General features: G+C 40.6%; 1 protein-coding gene across 8 annotated transcripts in view; it reads right to left on the reverse strand.

The window, feature by feature from the left end:
• Nucleotides 1-21,458, reverse strand: part of LOC307021729 (ELKS/Rab6-interacting/CAST family member 1-like) — a 217,196-nt gene that overhangs the window by 145,944 nt on the left and 49,794 nt on the right. For 4 of the 8 annotated variants that reach the window (XR_013803233.1, XR_013803234.1, XM_079654113.1 and 1 more), the window contains 6 exons: nt 18,805-18,972; nt 18,523-18,690; nt 15,455-15,592; nt 13,390-13,530; nt 6,734-6,874; nt 5,079-5,272 (listed from right to left, as the gene is read on the reverse strand). Coding sequence is in view for 5 of the 8 variants with exons in the window: in XM_079654113.1 (XP_079510239.1) it covers nt 5,079-5,272; nt 6,734-6,874; nt 13,390-13,530; nt 15,455-15,592; nt 18,523-18,690; nt 18,805-18,972 (950 nt within the window). In the remaining 3 variants the exon portion in view is untranslated. Of the gene's footprint in view, nt 1-603; nt 616-4,530; nt 4,642-5,078; nt 5,273-6,733; nt 6,875-13,389; nt 13,531-15,454; nt 15,593-18,522; nt 18,691-18,804; nt 18,973-21,458 lie in introns of all 8 variants that reach the window. The other 4 variants (XR_013803235.1, XM_079654111.1, XM_079654109.1 and 1 more) reach the window with 2 other exon arrangements.

Consider the following 21,458-nt stretch of genomic DNA (forward strand, 5'->3'; position numbering starts at 1 on the left):
GGCGATTATTCGGCGGACTATTTCTTGGCGAGGAGCGCCGACTTCTTGGAGTCTCCGCTGATTGCCTTGCAATCTGATCGGACCATAAAAGATTTTGAAACCTTGGTTGAACATATAAAATAGTGTCTAAACTGTTTGACAAAAGTATGACGGGAAATAAAATGGGGAATGATTTCTCTGCAAAAGCCACAAAGACAGAAACCCAACGCAAGTAAGCTGAGCAAAGGTTCACAGCTGTCTGTCTCAATGACGCTGAAACTTTGCTCCAACGTTTTTCCTGTTTGCTGAGCTAGCCTGGGACTTGAACTCAGATTTGGTATCGTGGCAAGACTATAATATAAGGTGCAGGAAAGAAACAATAATAGTTCTTCTTCAAAGAGGCAGTGATGTGTCAGAGAAAGAGAGCAGAGGGAAAGTCAAGGTGTCTCCTTCAAAGCCAGACTGACATGATGAGAATGATTAAAAACAGAGTTTATGACAGAGCGAAGTACATGAGAGGATGTCCCGATGCAAGGACAAGAGAGTTTGACAATGAAGGAGAGAGCGAGAATGAGCGAGAGAGAGACAGTGATGGAGGAAGAGAAATAGGCGTGCAGTACTAACCTTGAGGCAAAACTGGGTAGAGCAGGAGACAGCGTTGCATTGTAAAGATAAAAGAAGGGGAGAGAGAGAGAGAAGGAGAGGGAAAGGTGAGAGGGAAGACAGTAGTTGAGTGCTAGGTTAGCCGGCTTGATCACTCTTCAAAGAGGAAGGAGATGAGAGATGGAGGAAGTGACATCTACAGAGACAGAATTAACCAAAGAGACACACAAACAGGGAGACGTGCGTGAACAAGCAAGACAGGCAGACAGACAGTCACATAGACAGGGTAGGTGCATCCTTTTCTTTATGAAAGGCCCGATCACCTCACATGATCTCTTAGAACATTTAGACACACACACATACAAAACTGCAATCTCAAACCATAGAAAATCGAGCAATTAGCCAATCAAAGCACAAGCTGAGAGCGTGCTCACTATGAATTATTTCTTCTGGAAGGGTTTTCACATTGCACATCATCTTTTTTTCCCCTTCCCGCAGGGGCCACTTGAAAAGTAGGCAGCTCTTAGATTTGTGGTCTTCACCGAAAGGCATATGCATGTAATCATTTAGATATGAAATGTGAAGAAAATCCACTTCCTAAGTTGGTTGACCCCAAAAGCATTCCACACAATCACTCCTCGTGTGTTTGGTTTGCACTGGCAAAGCTCAAACTCCAGGGTGAGCTTATGCCTGGGAACGCACGCTAATGACAGCGTGCCAGAGACAAATTGTCCATTACAGAACAATATAACACGCAATAAACTTCTCTAATTTCCCATTACTCAGGTTTATACTCCACGTCTCTCTAAACCTCCTTCAGTTCTCTCCCTTTTTCTTCTCCTTCCATGTCTCTCGGTTTGTATTCTCTGTTTCTCTCCCCTCAGTTTTATTTAATTACTCACTACTTGTTATTCTCCTTCCGCTTCCACCATCTTGCTTTCCCTTTTCCTCTTTCTTTCCCTCTCTATGTTTCTTACTTTTCCGTCTTACACTGCCCAGCTGGGATAAATAGTCCTGGGATATAGTCACTATTAGTACACTTTATATTACAGGGTCAATGACTACAGGTTGAAGAAGTAGCTAAATATATTATAATTTTCTTAAACTATTTCCTAATATTTTCAATTCATAGCTATCCTGACCACCATATTTTAAAATAAACAAATACTAACAATTGTGATCAGCCCGTATACAAACCAGATGCTTGAAAATGTCTCAATTTAACCTTGCCAGAAGTTTTTTGAGGAAGGAGGAAGCACCTAAAAAAAACAGTACATACAAATTCAGTATGTACTAATCCCCTCCCTAAAAGACTGATTGTCCACACCATAGAAAATATAGCCAAGGTAGACCTCCAAATGTCCGAGATCATAACCTCTACATTTAAGATATTTTGAGGTCGGTATATGTTTAAAACTTACCAAAATCAAATACACAATAGCCTAAGAACTTAACAGTGTTTGCCTGTTCCAAAGTAAGCTGCAATTGTAAGCATAACTAACTAATAACTTAGCATCTATAATAGCATATGAGAAGAGTAATCTGAAAAGTCTGATCTAACATTGTTCTTCATTTATGTGCATATCAAGACCCCTTATACAACATTCTAGTTTTCAATTATACTTAAACTAAAAAGTAAGGTGGATACAGTGTTTTTAAGCAATTTATGGCAATTTATTTGCTTAAGTAGCTAGCTACAGATCATAAAAGCTACACGCGACTGAGGTCATTTGAGCTGGTAAAATGTATAGTTGTTGTCTATATATTACAGACAACAACTATTGCTGGGTGTTGAATAAAGGACCTATTTTTAAGAACACCTCATATATTTTGAGTGGTAAATTAAAGTGGTTTTGTTGTTGAGGATGGAAAGATTGAATGGCTTAGCATGAGAGGGACGGGGCGTAGCATGGTTCAGTCAGTTCTGCCCTTTTCATGACTGTGTTTCACCAAGTCAGAACTTAACCGCAGCCTTAACTTAGCCAGGGGTAGTTTCCCTCATTAGACATCTAATAGCTAAATAAAACCACTAAATGTTAAGATGTATAAAGTACATACTGCCTTACACCCTAATATAACCTCTACAAACCACTGTGTGTGTGCCAGTGTGTTAAAGGAAAGTTACATTCCCTCATTAAAATCTACTTAATCTTAATTGTATTATTACAAGATACTGTTCTCAAACGTACCGCACTAAGCCAAGACTTAATAAATGTCCTTCTTCCTAAGAGCTGCTTGCAAAGATCAGATATTAAATATCAGATGTAGAGGAGCCTTTACTTGTATTATAATCAACAGGGAGGATGAAACATCTTTCATGTTCTTAAAAAGTCCCACATGTTACCCCTTCTGACATTTTGAATGGTTATTAAGTTGCACTTCAATGTTATCCACAAAGCTAGTGCTGTACTGTAGTAATCTGGAGGCTGCATCTGGGGCTCTAGGCAGACCAAATAACAAACAGTAAAAACACCCAGCGGGAGGTGAGGTGCTGCTGAATTATGAATGGTCTAGGATTTCTACTGGCCAGTTGGACTAGTGGGGAAACATTGAACTCCCTAAAATCATTAACGCACATTAGTCTTACAGTCAAACTACTGACAGACAGAAAAAGCGAGGGTAGAGATTGTTTCTGAGGAAGAAACAAAAATCAAAGGCATTGAGAGGCAGAAGGACCAGTTTATTTCAACATATATCTTTTAAAACATTATTATTTAACTGTTGGCCATGAGATAAAGACACCTAACCCTGCGTAAGGGGCTGTCATTGGTTAATAAGTGATCTAATTCCGTTTTTTATAAATACCCATAAACCGACACACAGACAGATCAACAGAAAGAAACAGACGTTCAGGTAGAAAGGTAAACACAGAGGCAGGCAGGCAGGCAGGCATACAGACAAATATACTCAGATAAAGAAATACAGGTTAAGGTTAAGACTAGTTTACAAGGTACATACATAGGCACACGTAAATAGTGAGGAACAGACAAGTTAAGTGAAAATACACAGACAGGTTAAAAATTAGTAAGAAACCCATTCCTATTAGCAAAAAAGAAATACAAAAACTGAGTGAACTTCCCAGAGTCCTAATGAAAGAAAAAGAGTGTGTTAAACTCTGCCAGTCAGGCATCTTGGGCTGAAAGTAAAACAAAAGTGAAGTGTGAAAAACAGAGCTACTAAATGAAAGAGTTGCATCATTGACAGGAGCAGCGGCTCAGAGAGCGTCATGCTCTGCAGCAGACTGTGCCCTCCTTTTACAAACGGTTGTGAGCAGGTTGGTGCGGCATACTGCAGAACAACAGACGGAGAAACCTGCTGCTGGTGCACAGATGTGTGAGAGAGCAACTCCTGCTAAAGACTGACCTTCAGGAGGCTTTGCCAACTGTCCAAATGAGCTGCACAGAGGCTCAATCAATGCTGCAACTCTTTGATGGTGTTTATTAGTGATCATACTCAGCTCTGTCCCATGTGGAAGAGCATTGGGAAACATCAGAAATCCCTTCACACGTTTCTTTCCATTGCCAATTCATCTGCTGATTAGTTTCTAGTATTATATTGTTTTGTCTACAAAATGTCAGAAAACATAAAAAATATACATAATAATTTCACAGAACTCAAAGTAACCTGATTGAATAGCTTGTTTTTCCCCCAAATATATTGAATACCATTGAATACCATACAACAAGTTCATTATTTTGGTATATCTGAAATAAAAATACCTTGAATGTTAAAACTGATTTACTGTATGTGAGTTTTTAACTAATTTAACTAATTTTCATTGGGATAAAATAAGGCACAAATACATTTTTGGAAGTATTTAATTCCACATAACTTTTCCAGATGGGACTGGTTGCTTTCATAGTGCTGTTATTTCCTGCCCTGTGACAAGCAGAGTGAGTTTTAGTCGTGCATCTTTCTAAACGCCTGACAGGGCCACCAGCCACTCACGTGCCCAGGTAGTCCCACACCAGCCCCCCCATTGGCTGCTGAGAGGCAGCAGGGGGAGGGGCCTGTTTTCCCGACTGTTGAGGACGCCACAGATGAGAAGCAGAGGGGTTTCTGGGGCGGGACGTCGGAGCGCACACACACACAAACAAACATAAACACACTCACGCAGATGCAGAATCACATGAAGGTATACATATGTATGCATACACACATGTGATGATGCAGAATGAGAGGAATAAGAAAAGAAGAGTGATAGCAGAGGAAATAAAGCCGAATGGAAAGAGAAATTGGGAAGAAAATAGGGAGAGGAAGGGGTGAGAAGAAGGGAAGACTAATGGATTAGATCTACAGGGAAGAGATTACCATTGTCTCCAACAGTCTGTAGCTTAAACTGAGTGGAAAATGGACAACAAAGTGGAAACCAATCCAGAGTTAAAGGATCTATTTCACATGTAAAGATAGCTTTGGAGGTGTCATACTGATTCAGGTTAACAGGAGAAAAAGATCGTGCAGAGGTTCAGTCAGTTTTGTTGTCCCCGCTCTCTTACCTCTCCAGCTCGTTGATCTTTTTCTCCTTGTCGTTCTTTTCGTTCTCCATCTCCCTGAGGATCTCCAGAAGCCTCTCCACCTCGGACTGGGCCCTCGCAGCGTCCTCTTTGTGCTGGGACACTTCCTCCTCCAGGCCGGAGATACGTTCGGAGAGTTCAGAGCTGGTGTGGGAATCTGCACCTGCATTCTGAGCCTGGAACAGAGAAATACATTATTATAAATAAACCGAGCGTTATCTTAACGAAATAGCCGTCTTTTGATAGAAGTGATCAGGTCAAACCGAAAACTAATAACCACATCAGTGCTCACACTGACAATGGTAACATGCTGATGTTTAACAGCTCTAATGTTTCTCATGTTCACCGTCATAGATTAACATGCCAGCATTTTGTAATAAGCACTTAACACACAGAAATACTGCTGAGGCTGATGGGAATGCCATGCGTGTATTTATAAAGTAAGAAGTGAAAATAATTCAACTGAGTTGCAGTGTCTTTCTTCTTTCTGTTGCTCTACACAGAAGAAGCCAAAAAACTAGAAAAAGGAAGAAATAAAATATAACAAAGAAAAAGAAAGAACAAGTTATAACCAGCTTAGAGGTTAGAACAGCTGTGTGCGTTTCCCAGAAGCAAATGTTGCTCTTGGGACAGATTGACTTTGTGTGTGTCTGTGTGCACACGCCTAGGACCCACAATACATAAACCCTATTAGTTTTGGAAGTTTTTACAGGTCTTCATGTGGAGAAGAAATGTTTGGGTGTCTGACGATATTATAGGAGGATCTGGGTGGAGGGAAGAGGCAGAGAGAGAAAGACAAATAAGAAAGGAAAAAAGAAACACTTCAAGCATTCACAAAGTCTATCAATTCACACAGACACGTCTTCTTTCCATCCATGGTAACAGAAAGAGACTAACAAATAAACTCTGATGAGAGGAACACCAGAGATCCACAGACACCTTCATATACATTCTTTCTCTCTGTCACACACACAGATTCACACACTGCGAGGGTGTGGTGGTGGTGCTGCTGTCTTCTCCACTGTGAGAATGACTGTAAGGCTGTCAGCAAGCCATCAAACACACACCATTTTACTGGCTGCTGTGTGGGAGAGAATATGAGATATGCACACAAACCCATACAAACCCACACACACCCACACACACACACGCCTACGCCCACGCCCACACACACACACACACACACACACACACACACACACACACGCCCACACGCCCAGGCACACGCACGCACACACACTCACAAACATATCCAATCATCTCTCTTGAAGAATAGTTAAGGGAAAACAATGAGGGAAAAACGGGAGGTTGTTTTTTTTAAATCCTCAATGTTTTTTTGTTTCTGTGTGTATTTTTTCCCAAAGGAGAAACATATAATTGACGTCTGTGATTGGTAATTGTGGTCAGTCCATCAAAAACGTAATTAGATCAAAAACGGGTGTTCCATAATGTTTTGGCCACATGTTTTGGCACAGATGTAGCTTAAGACGGGTGCCAATTTATGCAACCTACGCCATGTCAATTTCATGCTTATATAAAACCATTAAATTCCCCTTTTCCACACTTTCAGCCAGATCTACAGGCACACTACAAGAGAAATGTTCTAATAAAAGCCAGCGTCTTACTGATGAACTGACCTTCTTGAGTTGGTTCTCCAGTTTGACACACTCCTCTTTCTTCTGCTCCAGGCCGATCTCTAGAGTCTTCAGCCGGTTGTCCTTCTTCAGAGTGTTGGAGGCCAGAGAGGAAGCCTTCTCCTTCAGATCCAACACTGAAGTCTGAAAGGAACAAAGATAGCAAGGGAAAGAGTAAAAAGGAGGTCATCAACTTTGAGTTAGTGCTAAACACTAAGCAGCTCTACTGAAGCAGTACATTTAAAGAGGTGCTATTATTCTCATGTTCAGGTTCATATTAGTTTGTAGTATGCAGAATTCAATGATTTGCCAATCCCTTTCCACCTATATTCAATTAAATACATAACTGATCAACGTTATGTTTTTTTGCAAATATTCACTCATTTTGAATTAGATGCCTGCTACATGTTCTAAAAAGCTGGGACGGGCATGATTACCACTGTGTTACATCACCTTCCTTTTAACAACAATCAATAAGTATTTGGGAAGTGAGGACACTACATTTTGAAGCTTTGTAGGTGGAATTGTTTCCCCTTTTTGCTTGATGTATGACTTCAGTTGCTCAACAGGGAGACAGGTCTGGACTGCAGGCAGGCCAGTCTATTACCCCCACTCTTTCACTACAAAGCCACGCTGTTATAACACCTTCAGAATGTGGTTTGGCATTGTCTTGCTGAAATAAGGAGGGATGTCCCTGAAAAAGACGTCTCTTGGATAGCAGCATATGTTGTTCTAAACCCTGTATGTACCTTTGAACATTAATAAAGCCTTCACAGATGAAGGGCCCAGAGAACCCGGCAGAGCTTCTGGGTGTTGTTACAACTTGCATTTGTAGAAACTGTGTTCACTGAGAATGGTTTTCTGAAGTGTTCCTGACCCCACGTGGTAATATTCAAGAATGATGTCAGTTTTAATGAACTGTACTGTAATAATAATAAATTATATTTCTATAGCGCTTTTCTTGAACCCAAAGACGCCTGAAGGAACGAAGGTCACGAGCATTCAATCTTGGTTTTCGGTTTTAATGTTCAAAAAGTACTTTATTTTTCTCATACTGCCTGTGCTGCAGCACCTCTTTTCACCTTCTGTCTGAAACCAGAGCCCAGTCTGCTCTCATTGGTTAGCTGGCCGGCTCTGCTGTAATTGGTCAACCGCTTAGAGATGTCCCGTCCCTTAGCTTATCACATATATTACATTACATTACATTTCATTTAGCTGACGCTTTTATCCAAAGCGACTTACAATAAGTGCATTCAACCAAGAAGATACAAATTTGAAGAAAACAGAATCATATAAGTACATCAGGTTTCATAGAGCCAAAACATTTCAAGTGCTACTCAACTGGCTTTAGATAAGCCAGTCCTTTGTTAGTATTTAAGTGCTTTGTTAGCATTTAAGTGCTTAGTTACGTTAGCTGTTATGAGATTAAAAGCACCATTTTAACCAGATGAACTGCAGGAACATTTATACAGAGCAGACTGAAACAGAGAAGTCTAAAAACAAAATAGTACTTATCACAGGTTCTAGAAGTAAGCAGTTGAATCCTATCTAGTCGAGTTTGCACACAACATACAATGTCTTGAAGCACTGGCCAAGCGTTATATAGTGAAGTCACTATGATTAGGAAGCTAACAAAGGAGTTCGATGGAGGCGTTTCAGGGGGAGAGTGTGTGGGAGAGAAACTCCCTCTGGAGGGAACACAGGGATGTTAGCGTTAGCAGTATGGAGGTTATTCCCTATCTTTATTCAAGAGCGTGTTCTTTCAATTTGAGAGCATCATTTATTGATTTCACGTTCAGATTTTGTATTTCTTTCAGTCAAACCCGGTCCTTGTGCTTAGATTTGCTCTGCTTCTGCTCAAACTGTACGCTTGCACTCAGATATATTGCTTCTTGCACAGATTTCCTGTTTTCCAGTTTAGAACCTTCTCTTCGCACTCAGGCTGCTTCTGTGCGCTGACTGCACTCGTCAAATGTCTGCTCTCAGATTTCTGCTCTGTGCTTAGATTTTTTCTGAGCAAAAACCATTTCAAAATCCCTCAACCAATAGGCCAGGTGAAGTGTTGTCTCCTTGCTGGCGCGTTCACTGTACTTATTAGAGCGTCCCGTAAGTGACTCTTTAACCAGGTTTATAAACTCCCTCCACGGCTTTATTAAATGTAGCTTTATTTACGACTTTTCATTTTAATGGAACTATTAACGTTAACTTTACTTCCAGCAAATTCATTTGGTAGTCATATTTGCGGCACATCTATGATAATAACTGGCTTTCAAGTGTTGTACATTACATGAACACTGTTGCTAGGCAACTGACAACAAAATGAGTATATATGTTTCCCTCACTAAGTATAGGTACAGTTAATGTTACACAATTTATTGTGCATTTCTCTGAAGCAAATGTAGTGAGGGCAACATATGATCTTAAATAAAAAAATTACATGAAGAAACATTTATTTTTATTTTTATTATATTTCCCCATTGTGTGTGTGTGTGTGTGTGTGTGTGTGTGTGTGTGTGTGTGTGTGTGTGTGTGTGTGTGTGTGTGTGTGTGTGTGTGTGTGTGTGTGTGTGTGTGTGTGTGTGTGTGTGTGTGTGTGTGTGTGTGTGTGTGTGTGTGTGTGTGTGGTTAACACATAGCAGCCTGCAGTCACTCTTAAGCTGTTCTGAAGAAGGTAAACACAGTGAAGGCGGTGCGTAAAAAGGCACAGCTCTCGGCGCGCTGGTGCTGCACTTCTCAGAGGCGGAGTTACACGTCCCGCTGCCTCCTGATGCTGCAGCCATTTCATGAAGTGAAGGAGGTTTTCCTTCTATAAAACAGCGGTGGGCAGCAGATACTGTGAGAGTCCCAGACATGAATTCATAGATCAATGCAGACTGGTTTACAGACTCTCCTGTTTTGCCAATCCGGTGCTTAAACAAATAGCATGTCCTTAAAATGAAGTCTGAGTTTGGAATATATCTCAAATAATGTATGAACTGCATAAACATAACGTCTGCAATGAAACGGTTGTCTCCTGTGTGCTCCTCTTCCTACTTGGTGCACCGGTAGCTTTCTCGTGCGCACGAGAGGCTGAGACCTTAGGCTGAGCTGCCGAATCCCTCGGAACATCATAACAGCCATTTTCAACTGTTTTCTGGTGAAAGTTTAACTAGGCTACTGGATGAAATAATATGACTGGTATAGGTGTGAAAAATTAAACACTTTTTGAAAAAAACATAATGATAACATATTTTTATATATTTATAATTGTGTAAATATTACGATAAACTCACAGCTATTTCGCGGCCCGGCAGTAACGGTACGTACCGTCCACACAGCAGCGAAAAAAATATTGGAGGTGGGCGTATCTGAAGCTTGGGGATTTTTTGCGAGCAACTCGACCAACAACCAATCACATGAATCTCCCGCCCCCGACATACAAAGCAATAGCAATGTTAAAACGAAGTAAACTGGATATAAACTCTCCAAACAGGCGAAAACCTACCAGTTTCACCCACTCTTTCTGCCACCTCCCTCCATGCCTGGTTCCCCGGTTTGTATCCCGGTAAGTAAATAGGGACTGGTCATAAAGAACCGGGTGATTTGCTACCGCAATGACTAATTTCTCCTCCATTTTGTTAGGAATATAGAAAATGAACGTATGTCTCTCCCAGCTTACACGCGGTATGATTGGCTATCGCTTGTACTGTCAGATTTGCATAAACGGGATTTGATTGGCTGATGCTTCCACTTCAGCTTAAAAAGTTGAACATTGCTCAACTTTTGAATCCTGAGATGCCTGGAAATCTCCGCTTTGCTTCCCCACAATGCAGTTCGTCGAAAAGTGAGGCAAAGGGACGTCACCCCATTCAAAGTGAATGGGCAGAAGCGTCGGAAGATTTTTTTAACGCTGCTGTGTGGGCGGGCCGTAACACCTCCGCGGCCCGGGGGTTGGGAACCTCTGCCTTACGGGACGCTTAAGCACAGTGAACGCGCTAGCAAGGAGACAACACTTCACCTGGTTGAGGGATTTTGAAATGGTTTTTGCTCAGAAAAAATCCAAGCGCAGAGCAGAAATCTGAGAGCAGACATTTGACGAGCGCAGTCAGCACAGAGAAGCAGCCTGAGTGCGAGGAGAAGGTTCTAAACTGGAAAACAGGAAATCTGTGCAAGCAGCAATATATCTGAGTACAGTTTGAGCAGAAGCAGTGCAAATGTAAGCGCAAGGACAGGGTTTGACTGAAAGAAATACAAAATCTGAATGTGAAAACAATAAATGATGCTCTCAAATTGAAAGAACACGTTCTTGAATAAAGATAGGGAATAACCTCCATATAGAAGGCCATTTACATGCACTAAACCAATAGAACACACTACAGGAGAGGGAAAACCTCAAAAAGCAGAATAGGGGCTCTTTAAAGTACTTTATCACCACACGATATATTTTAGTAATCCCCCTTTGAAAAGTAAAAAGCAATTACAGGGTTTGAATTAAACTTGTGTGATCCCATCGGGTCTGTGTTTATAGCAATGTCGCTGACATCACATATTTCAGAAAGGAACCTTGTGAGTATGAAAAATATAAAATCCAAATGTGTGAAACTTAAATGATAATTGAAGGCTCAGAAGACTTCACAGATGTAGGGATTAAGCTGGAAGAGTGAGAAAAGAGATAATACCTGTGCCATTAAATATAAAAATAAAAAAGGATTAGCACTTGTGTAGTTTGAAACTAATGCACCAACACCTGCAATGGTTTGGCGTATTTTAAGTTAATATATCTGCATTTTTATTGTTCTGAGTTTGTATCTGTATGGTTTATCACACTTATTGTAAGTCGCTTCAAACAAAAGCTCCAGCTCAATGAAATGTAATGTAAAAGTCTTTCCTACAGCTGTGGGATAGACTCGGATCCTTTTGCTTTAAGACTTTTTCCCATGACCTGTCTCTTTTCTCAATCTTCCAGCTCAATCCCTCCAAGCGTGAAGTTTTCTCTCCCGATCTTTTCTGGTCTTGTCCTCTTTCGGTAGGGCCAGTGAAACAGAAACCGACGGGACCAGAAGGGGAGACACTCAGACGTGTAATTTTACCCTTCACTGACAATACCAACTCCAGACTCGGCTCATCATGTTTGACTGGGCTTTGGTCAGAGAAACCTTGCTGCTTACTCTGATTATATTTAGGCACATGTATTGCTGTTGTAAGACAAACCCAACATCTGCGTTTAGCAGTGTACAAAGGAAAGACTTTTTTCTCTGTGAGTTTTCCCATAAATATCTCAAATTATATAAAATGACTGCAACAGGTTTTATGATCCAACAGGGTCCAAAAGACATAATGAACTTTTCACTGCAATATGTGAATTCATCTAGGGTTCATTTCCCCTTTGAGAGAAAATGAATTGAATGTTCCCTGAATAGGGCGGGGGAGCCAGCAGGCAGTTAGCTTAGCATAGCACCAAGACAGGAAGCAGGGAGAGAAAGCTCTGAAGTACAATAAGTAACACTGTATCTGGTGAGTTTAAGCCGAAAACAAACAATAAAGTAACAACATCAATATAAATGTTTTACAAAGACATGATGGCACTGGCTTTATATTTTGGGTACAAACACAACAGATAATATTTTCCTTTGACTTGAAGCAAGAAAGCTAAATTGTTTCACTTACAAAATGTCAAGTTCTTCTTTAATACTTAGGAGATTAAATGCCTGAGTACACATATCCATTGTTGTGACGCCAAGACCTAAATGTTAGACTCGACCCCACTGTGGAAATACCATTTAATGTGCCATTTGCAATGTATGTTTGTGACTTAACAGTGTGTGTGTTTGCAGGAGTGCTTAGAAACACACTGTTGTGAGTGGGTTAGTGTTTCTTCTCTCTTGGTACAGGAAAAAGTGCTGTGTTAAACTGCAACAATAGTTATCATGTATGCATCAGTGCAACAGCGACACATTCCACCCACTCCTAAAACAACCGCCGCCTCTCATCTTTTACCTGGAGCAACCCAACGAGCTCCCCTAGCGATTGGACTGGAAAGATGATAACTTTAAGGCTCCTTCCTGCTGACATCTGTAACCTTTCCCAAGTCCAGCCATGTTTAGACTGTTGCATCCACTCATGCAGCTGCGGCTTCCTTGTAACAGCATTTTAAGTATTTATCTCATGTTTTTCAGATTCATAATGTTTTAATCAGCTACATTTGGTTGTTGTTTGGCTTCCGGCCCAGTTCTCTTTCATTATTGGGTTTTAAGATTGTTATGGACACGATAATAATAATAAAAGAGTGACCTTTTAACATTAGGGTAACACCTGCCGTCAGAGGGAAACCTGTTGAATAGTTTTATATTCCCTAAGGGCGTTGACTGAAACGTTCCTACCTTTCTGTGCAGGGTGACTAAAGCAACAGGGTGCTTGAAAATGCAATGTCATCCTCTGTGACAGCTTGCATGAATTACAAAGGTTTCAGAGAACTCAGCTCAAGTCACTGCTTTCTTTGGTTGTGAAGCACGTCGTTGTGGAAATATGAGTGTTTTATCGCTGTTGTCCTTCAGCACAAGGACCTTGGGAGGATCTGAGGGCTGTTATGCAGTGATATATCAATCATGGCTCCCTGACAGCGACGCAGTGAGTGTGTTTTTCTGACTTATAGCACAGATATGCATGAGTGTGTGTTCTACCTCGCGGTCAGCCAGGTCAGCCTGCAGATGGGAGACTTTCTCCCTCAGCTCCTTCAGCTCCTTCTTGCTCGACTCAGCCTCGTCTCCTTTTTCTTTTTCCTCCTTCTCTCGCTGGTCCTTCAAGCGCTCGATGATTCGCTCCTGGACATCAAGAAAAGAGGGAGAGGGGTGGGAGTCATAAAAGGAAAGAGAACAGAAAGATTCAAGAGTGATAGAAGAGGAGAAAGAGAGGTAGTCAAGGCTCCAACAGTTATTCACTCACTATCCAGTTTCTTTACTAATAACAGTCGCATTAAACTTTATGTACATGGCAGCTCCGACAGGATCCAACAGCCAACCGTGATTCTAGACACGTAATACGTTCTGGCGCGAGACGTAACATTCACAACTACTAAAGCACTATTCACCAGCGACAGAACTACACAGCGGACAGTTTGAGCACAAGTATCAAAGTTCACACACACAAAAGCAGTGAAAAGGCCCAAAGAGTGTGACCTGGTTCTGCTGAGCGTGTGTTTCCGTACTCTAGTTCTATCTTTGTGAGGACCGACGAAAAAAAAAAAGCTGTTATTTGCAGATTAAGTTTAAGACTAATAATTGCAATTACTGATTGTTTCCCTAATTAATGGAGTAATTATTTGGGTTTTATTCCATCAAATTTCCAAGAGCCTGATGACTCAAGCCAGGTTCCAATAGATGATAAGATTACAAAGTTAGGGTCTTGTATATAGAATACAAGGGTACAGCAAGAAACAAATCATGAAAGTTAAAGTGAATTATATGTTTTCTGCTGAGAATAATAATAAAGTGTGTGTGACAGAGAAAGGAGTGATATAATGATGAAAGCAGGAGATGGATGAAAGGACGGAAAATTGAAAAAAAAAAAGGAAGGATATCCAAAGGCACCAAAAAGGCAGTGAAAGAATGTAAAGTGTTGTCGGTCACCTCCGCCTGCCAACACTCACACGTCCATCCGACACGCTCGATATTAGTCACTGGACAATTAATAAGCCTGTTTCCTGTGTGTGTGTGTGTGTGTGTGTGTGTGTGTGTGTGTGTGTGTGTGTGTGTGTGTGTGTGTGTGTGTGTGTGTGTGTGTGTGTGTGTGTGTGTGTGTGTGTGTGTGTGTGTGTGTGTGTGTGTGTGTGTGTGTGTGTGTGTGTGTGTGTGTGTGTGTGTGTGTGTGTGTGTGTGTGCGAAGGACACGGTAACATAATCGTGCATTACAGTACAATAATATATTTTCTTCAATCACTTTAAAGTGGTCTGCTGGTGTAAGTGTCACTGCTTGGTTTCCCAGAATCAGGGTTGAGTCCTGAGTGGACAATAACAGATCATCAAACATGAGGTATAGGGTTCGGTTCCCACGCTCAGGTCATTTAGGAATGTTTAAAGAGGACATATTCTGCTGATTTTCAGGTTCATTTGAGTATTTAGTGTCTTTACTGTGACATGTTTCCATGCTTAATGTTCCAAAAGTTTTTTATTCACAACCACTCAGACATGTCCCCCCCTTAGCCTACCACATACAATGTGTTGAAGTGCCAGCCAATAGAAGCGCAAGTGTAACAGAGTGATGTCACTATGTGCTGGAAGTAAACAAAGGAGTCTAATGGAAGCGTTTCAGGCTGAGGGGGGAGTGTGTGGGAGAGAAACTCCCTGTTGAGTTAAACTCGGGATGTTAGCCTTTGCAGACCATTTAAATGCACAACAACCTGTAGAACATTGTGGTTGTTGGTTCAATCCCCCCAACTCGGAGTCACGTAACCACATGTTGGATGTTTTTTATTAAAGCAGGCTGTAAATGATTTAATAATGGACCAATGTGATTATTGGGTTATTTCCATATATAAAGTAATATGGTCATAGTGTGGGTGGTCGGCTGTTTGGCTCATAGCGTTTTTATTAATGTAACCTTGCTCTTGGGTTGACTTGAGGTTGACCAGCAGTGAGTGAGTGTGTGTGTGTGTGTGTGTGTGGTGTGTGTGTGTGTGTGTGTGTGTGTGTGTGTGTGTGTGTGTGTGTGTGTGTGTGTGTGTGTGTGTGTGTGTGTGTGTGTGTGTACCTTGTCAGCCAGAGCCTCCTCCAGTGTTCCCAGTGCAGTGTCGGTGTTGGAGGTGTCTGTCTGCAGAGACTTGACTCGGTCCTTCAGGCCGCTCAGCTGCTTCTCTTTGTCCCTCAGCTGATCCTGGAGGTTCTCTATCTGCAGAGAGACACACACAGAGTTCTGGTTGATGCACTGTTCACTTGTTTAGCAAAACATTAGATTTGGTAAGTTTATCTGCTCTCAAAGTCGGCCAACATAAAGCACTGAAGAGACAGCTGGTAACTAGAGCCCGGACAATAATGAATTTTTAAATGCTTAAATTGAATTGGCTGATGTTAAGAAACACAAGCTCGTCTGTATGGGTGAGTGGGGGAGCAATGTTATGTGATGACAACCGTTTCACCAACTGTTTGTTCTTCAATGTTATTTATTTATTGTTGAGTATATATACTGTATATTTTTTACTTTGTAACATGTTGAAATCTTAAATGTAAAGTATTCAAACCCCTACTCACTCAGTTCAAAAAATATAATTATACAAAAGATCTATATATAATTAAATAAGAACTATAACCAACAACTCATATATGTGAAAGACTCAAATATTTTAATATTGCAGCCTAGAATTAATACAATAATTATAAACTACACAAATGATTTCATACTGTATTCAGATACACATTCATCTATACTTAACAACAATTGTCTTATAATATTGGCCTGGCTAATGTGTCAGACTTTAACAGCAACAAATAAAGATATTATTAGGCATCATCACCACTCATTACACTGAATACAACCAATCCCACAATCAGATAAAATAATATTATTCAGATTCAAACTTCATAATAGTGAAAGTGCTGTGCTGTCAGATAGAAACCTCTAACTCTTTCTCTAAACACACACTCTCTGAACCCCCATCTCTTTCTCTCTTTCTCCCTGCTGCCTCCTCTTTGCTCTCGCAGTGATTTGGTAGCTAATTCATTTTCTGTTAAAACACAAAATCAGCAGAAAAAACGAAAGGACTCGCTCTTTTCTCCCTGAGCCCACAATGAGAGAGTGTGTGTGCGCATGTATGTGTGTAAGATCACAGACAAAGATAAGGAGCTGTGTCAACTTTGCGGTATTCATCAAAAAATGGAATTGAACGAGAGACTGAGCAGCACAAAAATAACATATTGAGGGCTAATGTAATGCGTAAAAAACAACTCTCCCTCTCTTCCTGTCTCTCTTTCTTTCGCTTCGCCTGAGAGAAAGGAAATCAAGCGATTGACAACCCGTCACAAAAAAATAGAGAGTCAGATTGGTATGCAACCTTTGACTCCTCCGCAGGTGAGCCGCACACATTTACAGTGCTATAGAGATTTCTGTGTGTGTGTTCATACAGTAAAAGACTTCCAGCACCTCATTAATCAACCGTTCAGCTGACAGCTTGACTGACACCTCATCCCCTCTCACACACACACTTGACATTGAGCGGTAGAGACACTCTTTGATCCGTCTGCACTTCCTGAAACTGACAACTGCTGGATGCCTGACACACACGGTTATACACAGTACTTGCAAACCCACACACACTCTATTTTAGTCCCCAAAAACGTCTGTAATAATGACTGTAATATGTTAACAAAACAGTAACTGGCTTCTCTGCATCTATGTCATGAAGTTCCTTACAGAAAAATACATGAAATGACAAAGAGGAGAGGATGATGGGAGATCAGAGGAAGGAATAATAATATGCCCTCATGGTCATTTCCATTCATGACTAACATACAACAAGAGTAAAGGAGAGACAAATGTGGAGTAGAAGTAAGAATGGTATTTTTCCACATGCTATTTAAATAAAGAAGAATTTCTGAAAACACAGATTAGATGTGGGAGGAGTCAGCAGCGGCTCCCTCTCAGACACCGGACTGTATTCTATTTGAAGACGGCAGAGGTCATCATTTATTGAACAGGAGGAACTCATTAGTATGCATCTGATTTCAAACACACTCTGTGTCTCTCCCCCACCCCCCTGTCCTGCTTTATATCTGTCTGCTTGATTGCCTCTATCAATTATCAGCTCACACTCTACGATGGATTTTTATTTTTCTCTTTTATTGGAGAATTTAACTTTTAATTGGATAGTATTTATGGGATTTTTACAGTTAGTTTGTTAGCTGTTGGCGAGAAGAAACATGTCTGAACCCTTTTTTACTGGAAAGACAGTGTTTGTTATTGTGTTTATGTTACAGACCGCAAAGACAGTATCATCATATATAGAGTGAAACACATAAAAACGCAATAAAAAGCATCTGAAAATGCAAAAGGCACCAGTAACTATGCTGCTGGTATATCTTCATGCCTATCTGTGTGTTTACCCGTCTGTCTGTCTGTCTGTCTGTCTGTCTGTCTGTCTGTCTGTCTGTCTGTCTGTCTGTCTGTCTGTCTGTCTGTCTGTCTGTATATCTGTCTGTCTGTCTGTCTGTCTGTCTGTCTGTCTGTCTGTCTGTCTGTCTGTCTGTCTGTCTGTCTGTCTGTCTGTCTGTCTGTCTGTCTGTCTGTCTGTCTGTCTCCCTCAGCTCCCAAACCAAACCCTGTATTGCAGCCCCCTCTAGTGGTTGCGGTATCATATGAAAGCATCATATTCCTGTGCAAGTACATTTTAATAAAAGAGTAAATAGCTTGCAACTTCAGTTATTTTATTTATTATTTATGCAAAACAGCTTCAGGCAATCCTTGTAAAAAATATATAGAAAAGCTTCTTGAGCCTCTTTCTTTTGTGACTTTTGACACGTTTTTGTTAAAGCTGTAAAAGCTCAATAATGTTTCCATGAGATATGAATTACAGAGAGTTAAGTTCAACATTTAATTGGCAGGGACACTGGTTAGCTTAAAATAAAGCCGTGGGTTCGTTAGCAGGATTGCAACCATGCCTTGACAGAAAACCAAAACAGAGCCTCCTATGGACACTACATGTCTCCAACAGGAAATCCAATCACAATGACATCACAGTAGTACGCAGTGTTTAATGGCGATCTGCGATACATGCAGTGCAACAACACAGCAATGACAACGAGTGTGTGTGTGCATTGTTTTTTTACCTTCTTCTGCAGCACGTTGACTTTGCGCTCCTTGACGTCCAGCATGTCTTTGAGGTCGCTGATCTCTCCCTGATGAGTGCCCTTCTCCTCCGTCATCTCTGATATCTGTGTACTCTTTTTGGAGAGGAGGGATTCCTTCTCCTCCAGACGGAGACGCAGTGCGTCCACCTGTGATCAAACATAACATTCAAATCAACGTCACGAGTATTTACAGACTAAAGATGGATTTTCTTATGATGAGTAATAGTAACACTACTTCTTCCAGTAGTAGAGTAACTGTACCTCAGTCTGCAGTATGGCAGCTCTCTGCTCCTTGGCAGTGAGCGACTCCTTCAGTACGTCCACGTGTTGTTTGCTGTCAGAGAACTGATTGTTAAGAGTTTCAAGTTTGGTCCTGAAAGCCAACAGCTCACTGTCCCTACGACCTAGATCCTGCTTCGCCTGCTCCATCTGAGTAACACACACACACACACACACACACACACACACACACACACACACACACACACACACACACACACACACACACACACACACACACACACACACACACACACACACACACACACACACACACACACACACACACACACACACACACACACACACACACACACACACACACACACGCACATATATATATATATAAAGAGAGGGGGGATAGAAGAGAAGAAAGTGACAGTTAGAGTGTGTTCAAAAGGGGTTAAATGCCTACTTTATTTTAATTATTTTACTCAGTGAGCACATTTTTAAGTTGTGCGTTACATGTTTTGCCATTTCTCATAACTCCATTGCAGATGACTAATAGAACATTATTAATTTTACAAACTGACCACCAAAGTCACTGAGCTTTTCCACTGGAGGACATACTGATAGTTCTTCAAAGAGAGAAGCTATAACAAGATTTCCTCAGCCCTATTAAAATTAATAATATGTATATACTGAAGAATAAAGTGTATTGTGAGAGGCTGTGAGTTTGATCAATTATAATAAAGACACATTTAGGACTTTTTTGTGAAGGAATATCTATCCTTGTTCATCATTTCTCACCTGGAAAGCAAACTGTTTTAGACAAATCAAAGCAAGAAGTATTGCAGTATTACACAACTATTCAAACATATGATGTGCATACTAATAACCTATATTTGTTAGAGATTCATGGTCCATTCTTTCAGTTAACCCAAAATATTAAAACACAAGGGAAAACAACAAGACATTTTTTTTTCAGATTGTTGTTGAAAAATGATTTTAATATTTGATATTTTATTAGGATCTGTAACAAACAACGTTTATTTAAATAGACCTGGGGCCTCATTTATAAAGCTTTGCGTACGATTCACGTGGGAAGGTTGCTTACGTAGGACAAAGCAAATAAATACGCACAGACATTTTCCAATTTATAAAACACTACGCCGGTTTCAATTTATAAATCGCAATCAACTCGAAATGCGGTGCAGCTTTTGCGGGCTTCACGTAACGCCCATATTTGCCTATAAATAGTCAAAGAAACGCCCATTCATTCATTCATTTTGACTGACTTTATGAAGAGGTTAGCAGGAAATGACGACAGAACAGCTAAAAAAAAACATCTCACATCGTGTCAGATTTTGGTTATTTTGGGGAGGTGGAGACAAATCACATTGTTTGGTGGATGCAGTTTGAGCCAGAGTAGCAGCATGGAGGTCGGATTGTCACCAAAATAAATAAATAAGTGGTCCGAAAAAAGTTACAAATACACATAACCTTCCTCAGGCAGTGAGTCAGTGTGTTTGTGCCGGGGACAGGAGACCCCCCCATGATTAAAAACTGTAAGAAAGTATCGGTGGATCCCTGCGGAGTCAATTCATGTTTATTTTTGTATTTGGTGGTTTGTGGTTTGTGTTCCTGCTGTCAATCAGCTGGAACACAAACCCCCAAATCAGTCTCCACTGCAGCCTGTGCAGTATTCCCGCAGGCAAAGTATCAACGAAGCTTACATTATACAAATGTAATGCAATATACAGACTGTTTAGCTTATGAGCTCATTCTCTCAGTGTATCATCAGGAATACAGAGACACACACACATCATTTAAATAAGAGTTTTTAAATTCAATTATTGGTTAAGAATAAACATCTTAAAGTATATAACAATAAACAATAGCCCTTAACCCTGTAAGGCCCCCGGTTGTAATTTTACAACATTACTTTAAGTTATCCTAAAAAAGTCAGTAAATGTTTTGTTTTTTTAAAAGACTACATTTACATAGTCAAAAGGTCCTTTTGTTCAGCCTCACAATACTATTGGGTATTAAATGTGCTATATATATAATTTATGCTTTAAATAACTCTACGTGTACATGCTTGCATCTATCTTGTAGTCCAATACTAACTGCACAATATTTACTGACACTGAGCTGTGAAAATATAACACTTATGGGGGGACAGGGCTTCTAAGTCTAGAGATGGATCTGTTGGTCCTGGCACCAGGGGGAGGGACAAATGATTTAGTATGAATAGCTGCTAAAAATGTACCTGCATTTATTAAATGTCAGCTAAAAGAGGAGTGAAATTAAAAACCTGTATAGATATTAACAGTACTTAATGTCAGCTTAGTAAAAAAAAACATAACAATTATTATTTAAAATGGACTACGCGTAGCTAAGACACATTTCCACCACTCATGGACCACACCCACCTTTTCTTTGAAAAACTGGGTGACATACTGTCGCCCTTTAGTCCCTCTCTCTTGTCTTTCACTCCTTTCTTTTCTTTTTGAAAGCCTGACTTTGTTAGTCGTTGAGACATGGTACACACGTAAGTACTAGCATCCCTGCTCCTAACATGCACTCACTCTCTGCTAGAAAGTGCCGGCGGTGCTGCACCGCGTTTGGAGGCAGGACCAAACCATTACATGTAAATAGAGGGGGGTGTACAGAGGCTTTGGATAATTAACTTT

Source organism: Notothenia rossii, assembly GCF_949606895.1.
Source record: "Notothenia rossii genome assembly, chromosome: 10".
Taxonomy (NCBI): Eukaryota; Metazoa; Chordata; class Actinopteri; order Perciformes; family Nototheniidae; genus Notothenia; species Notothenia rossii.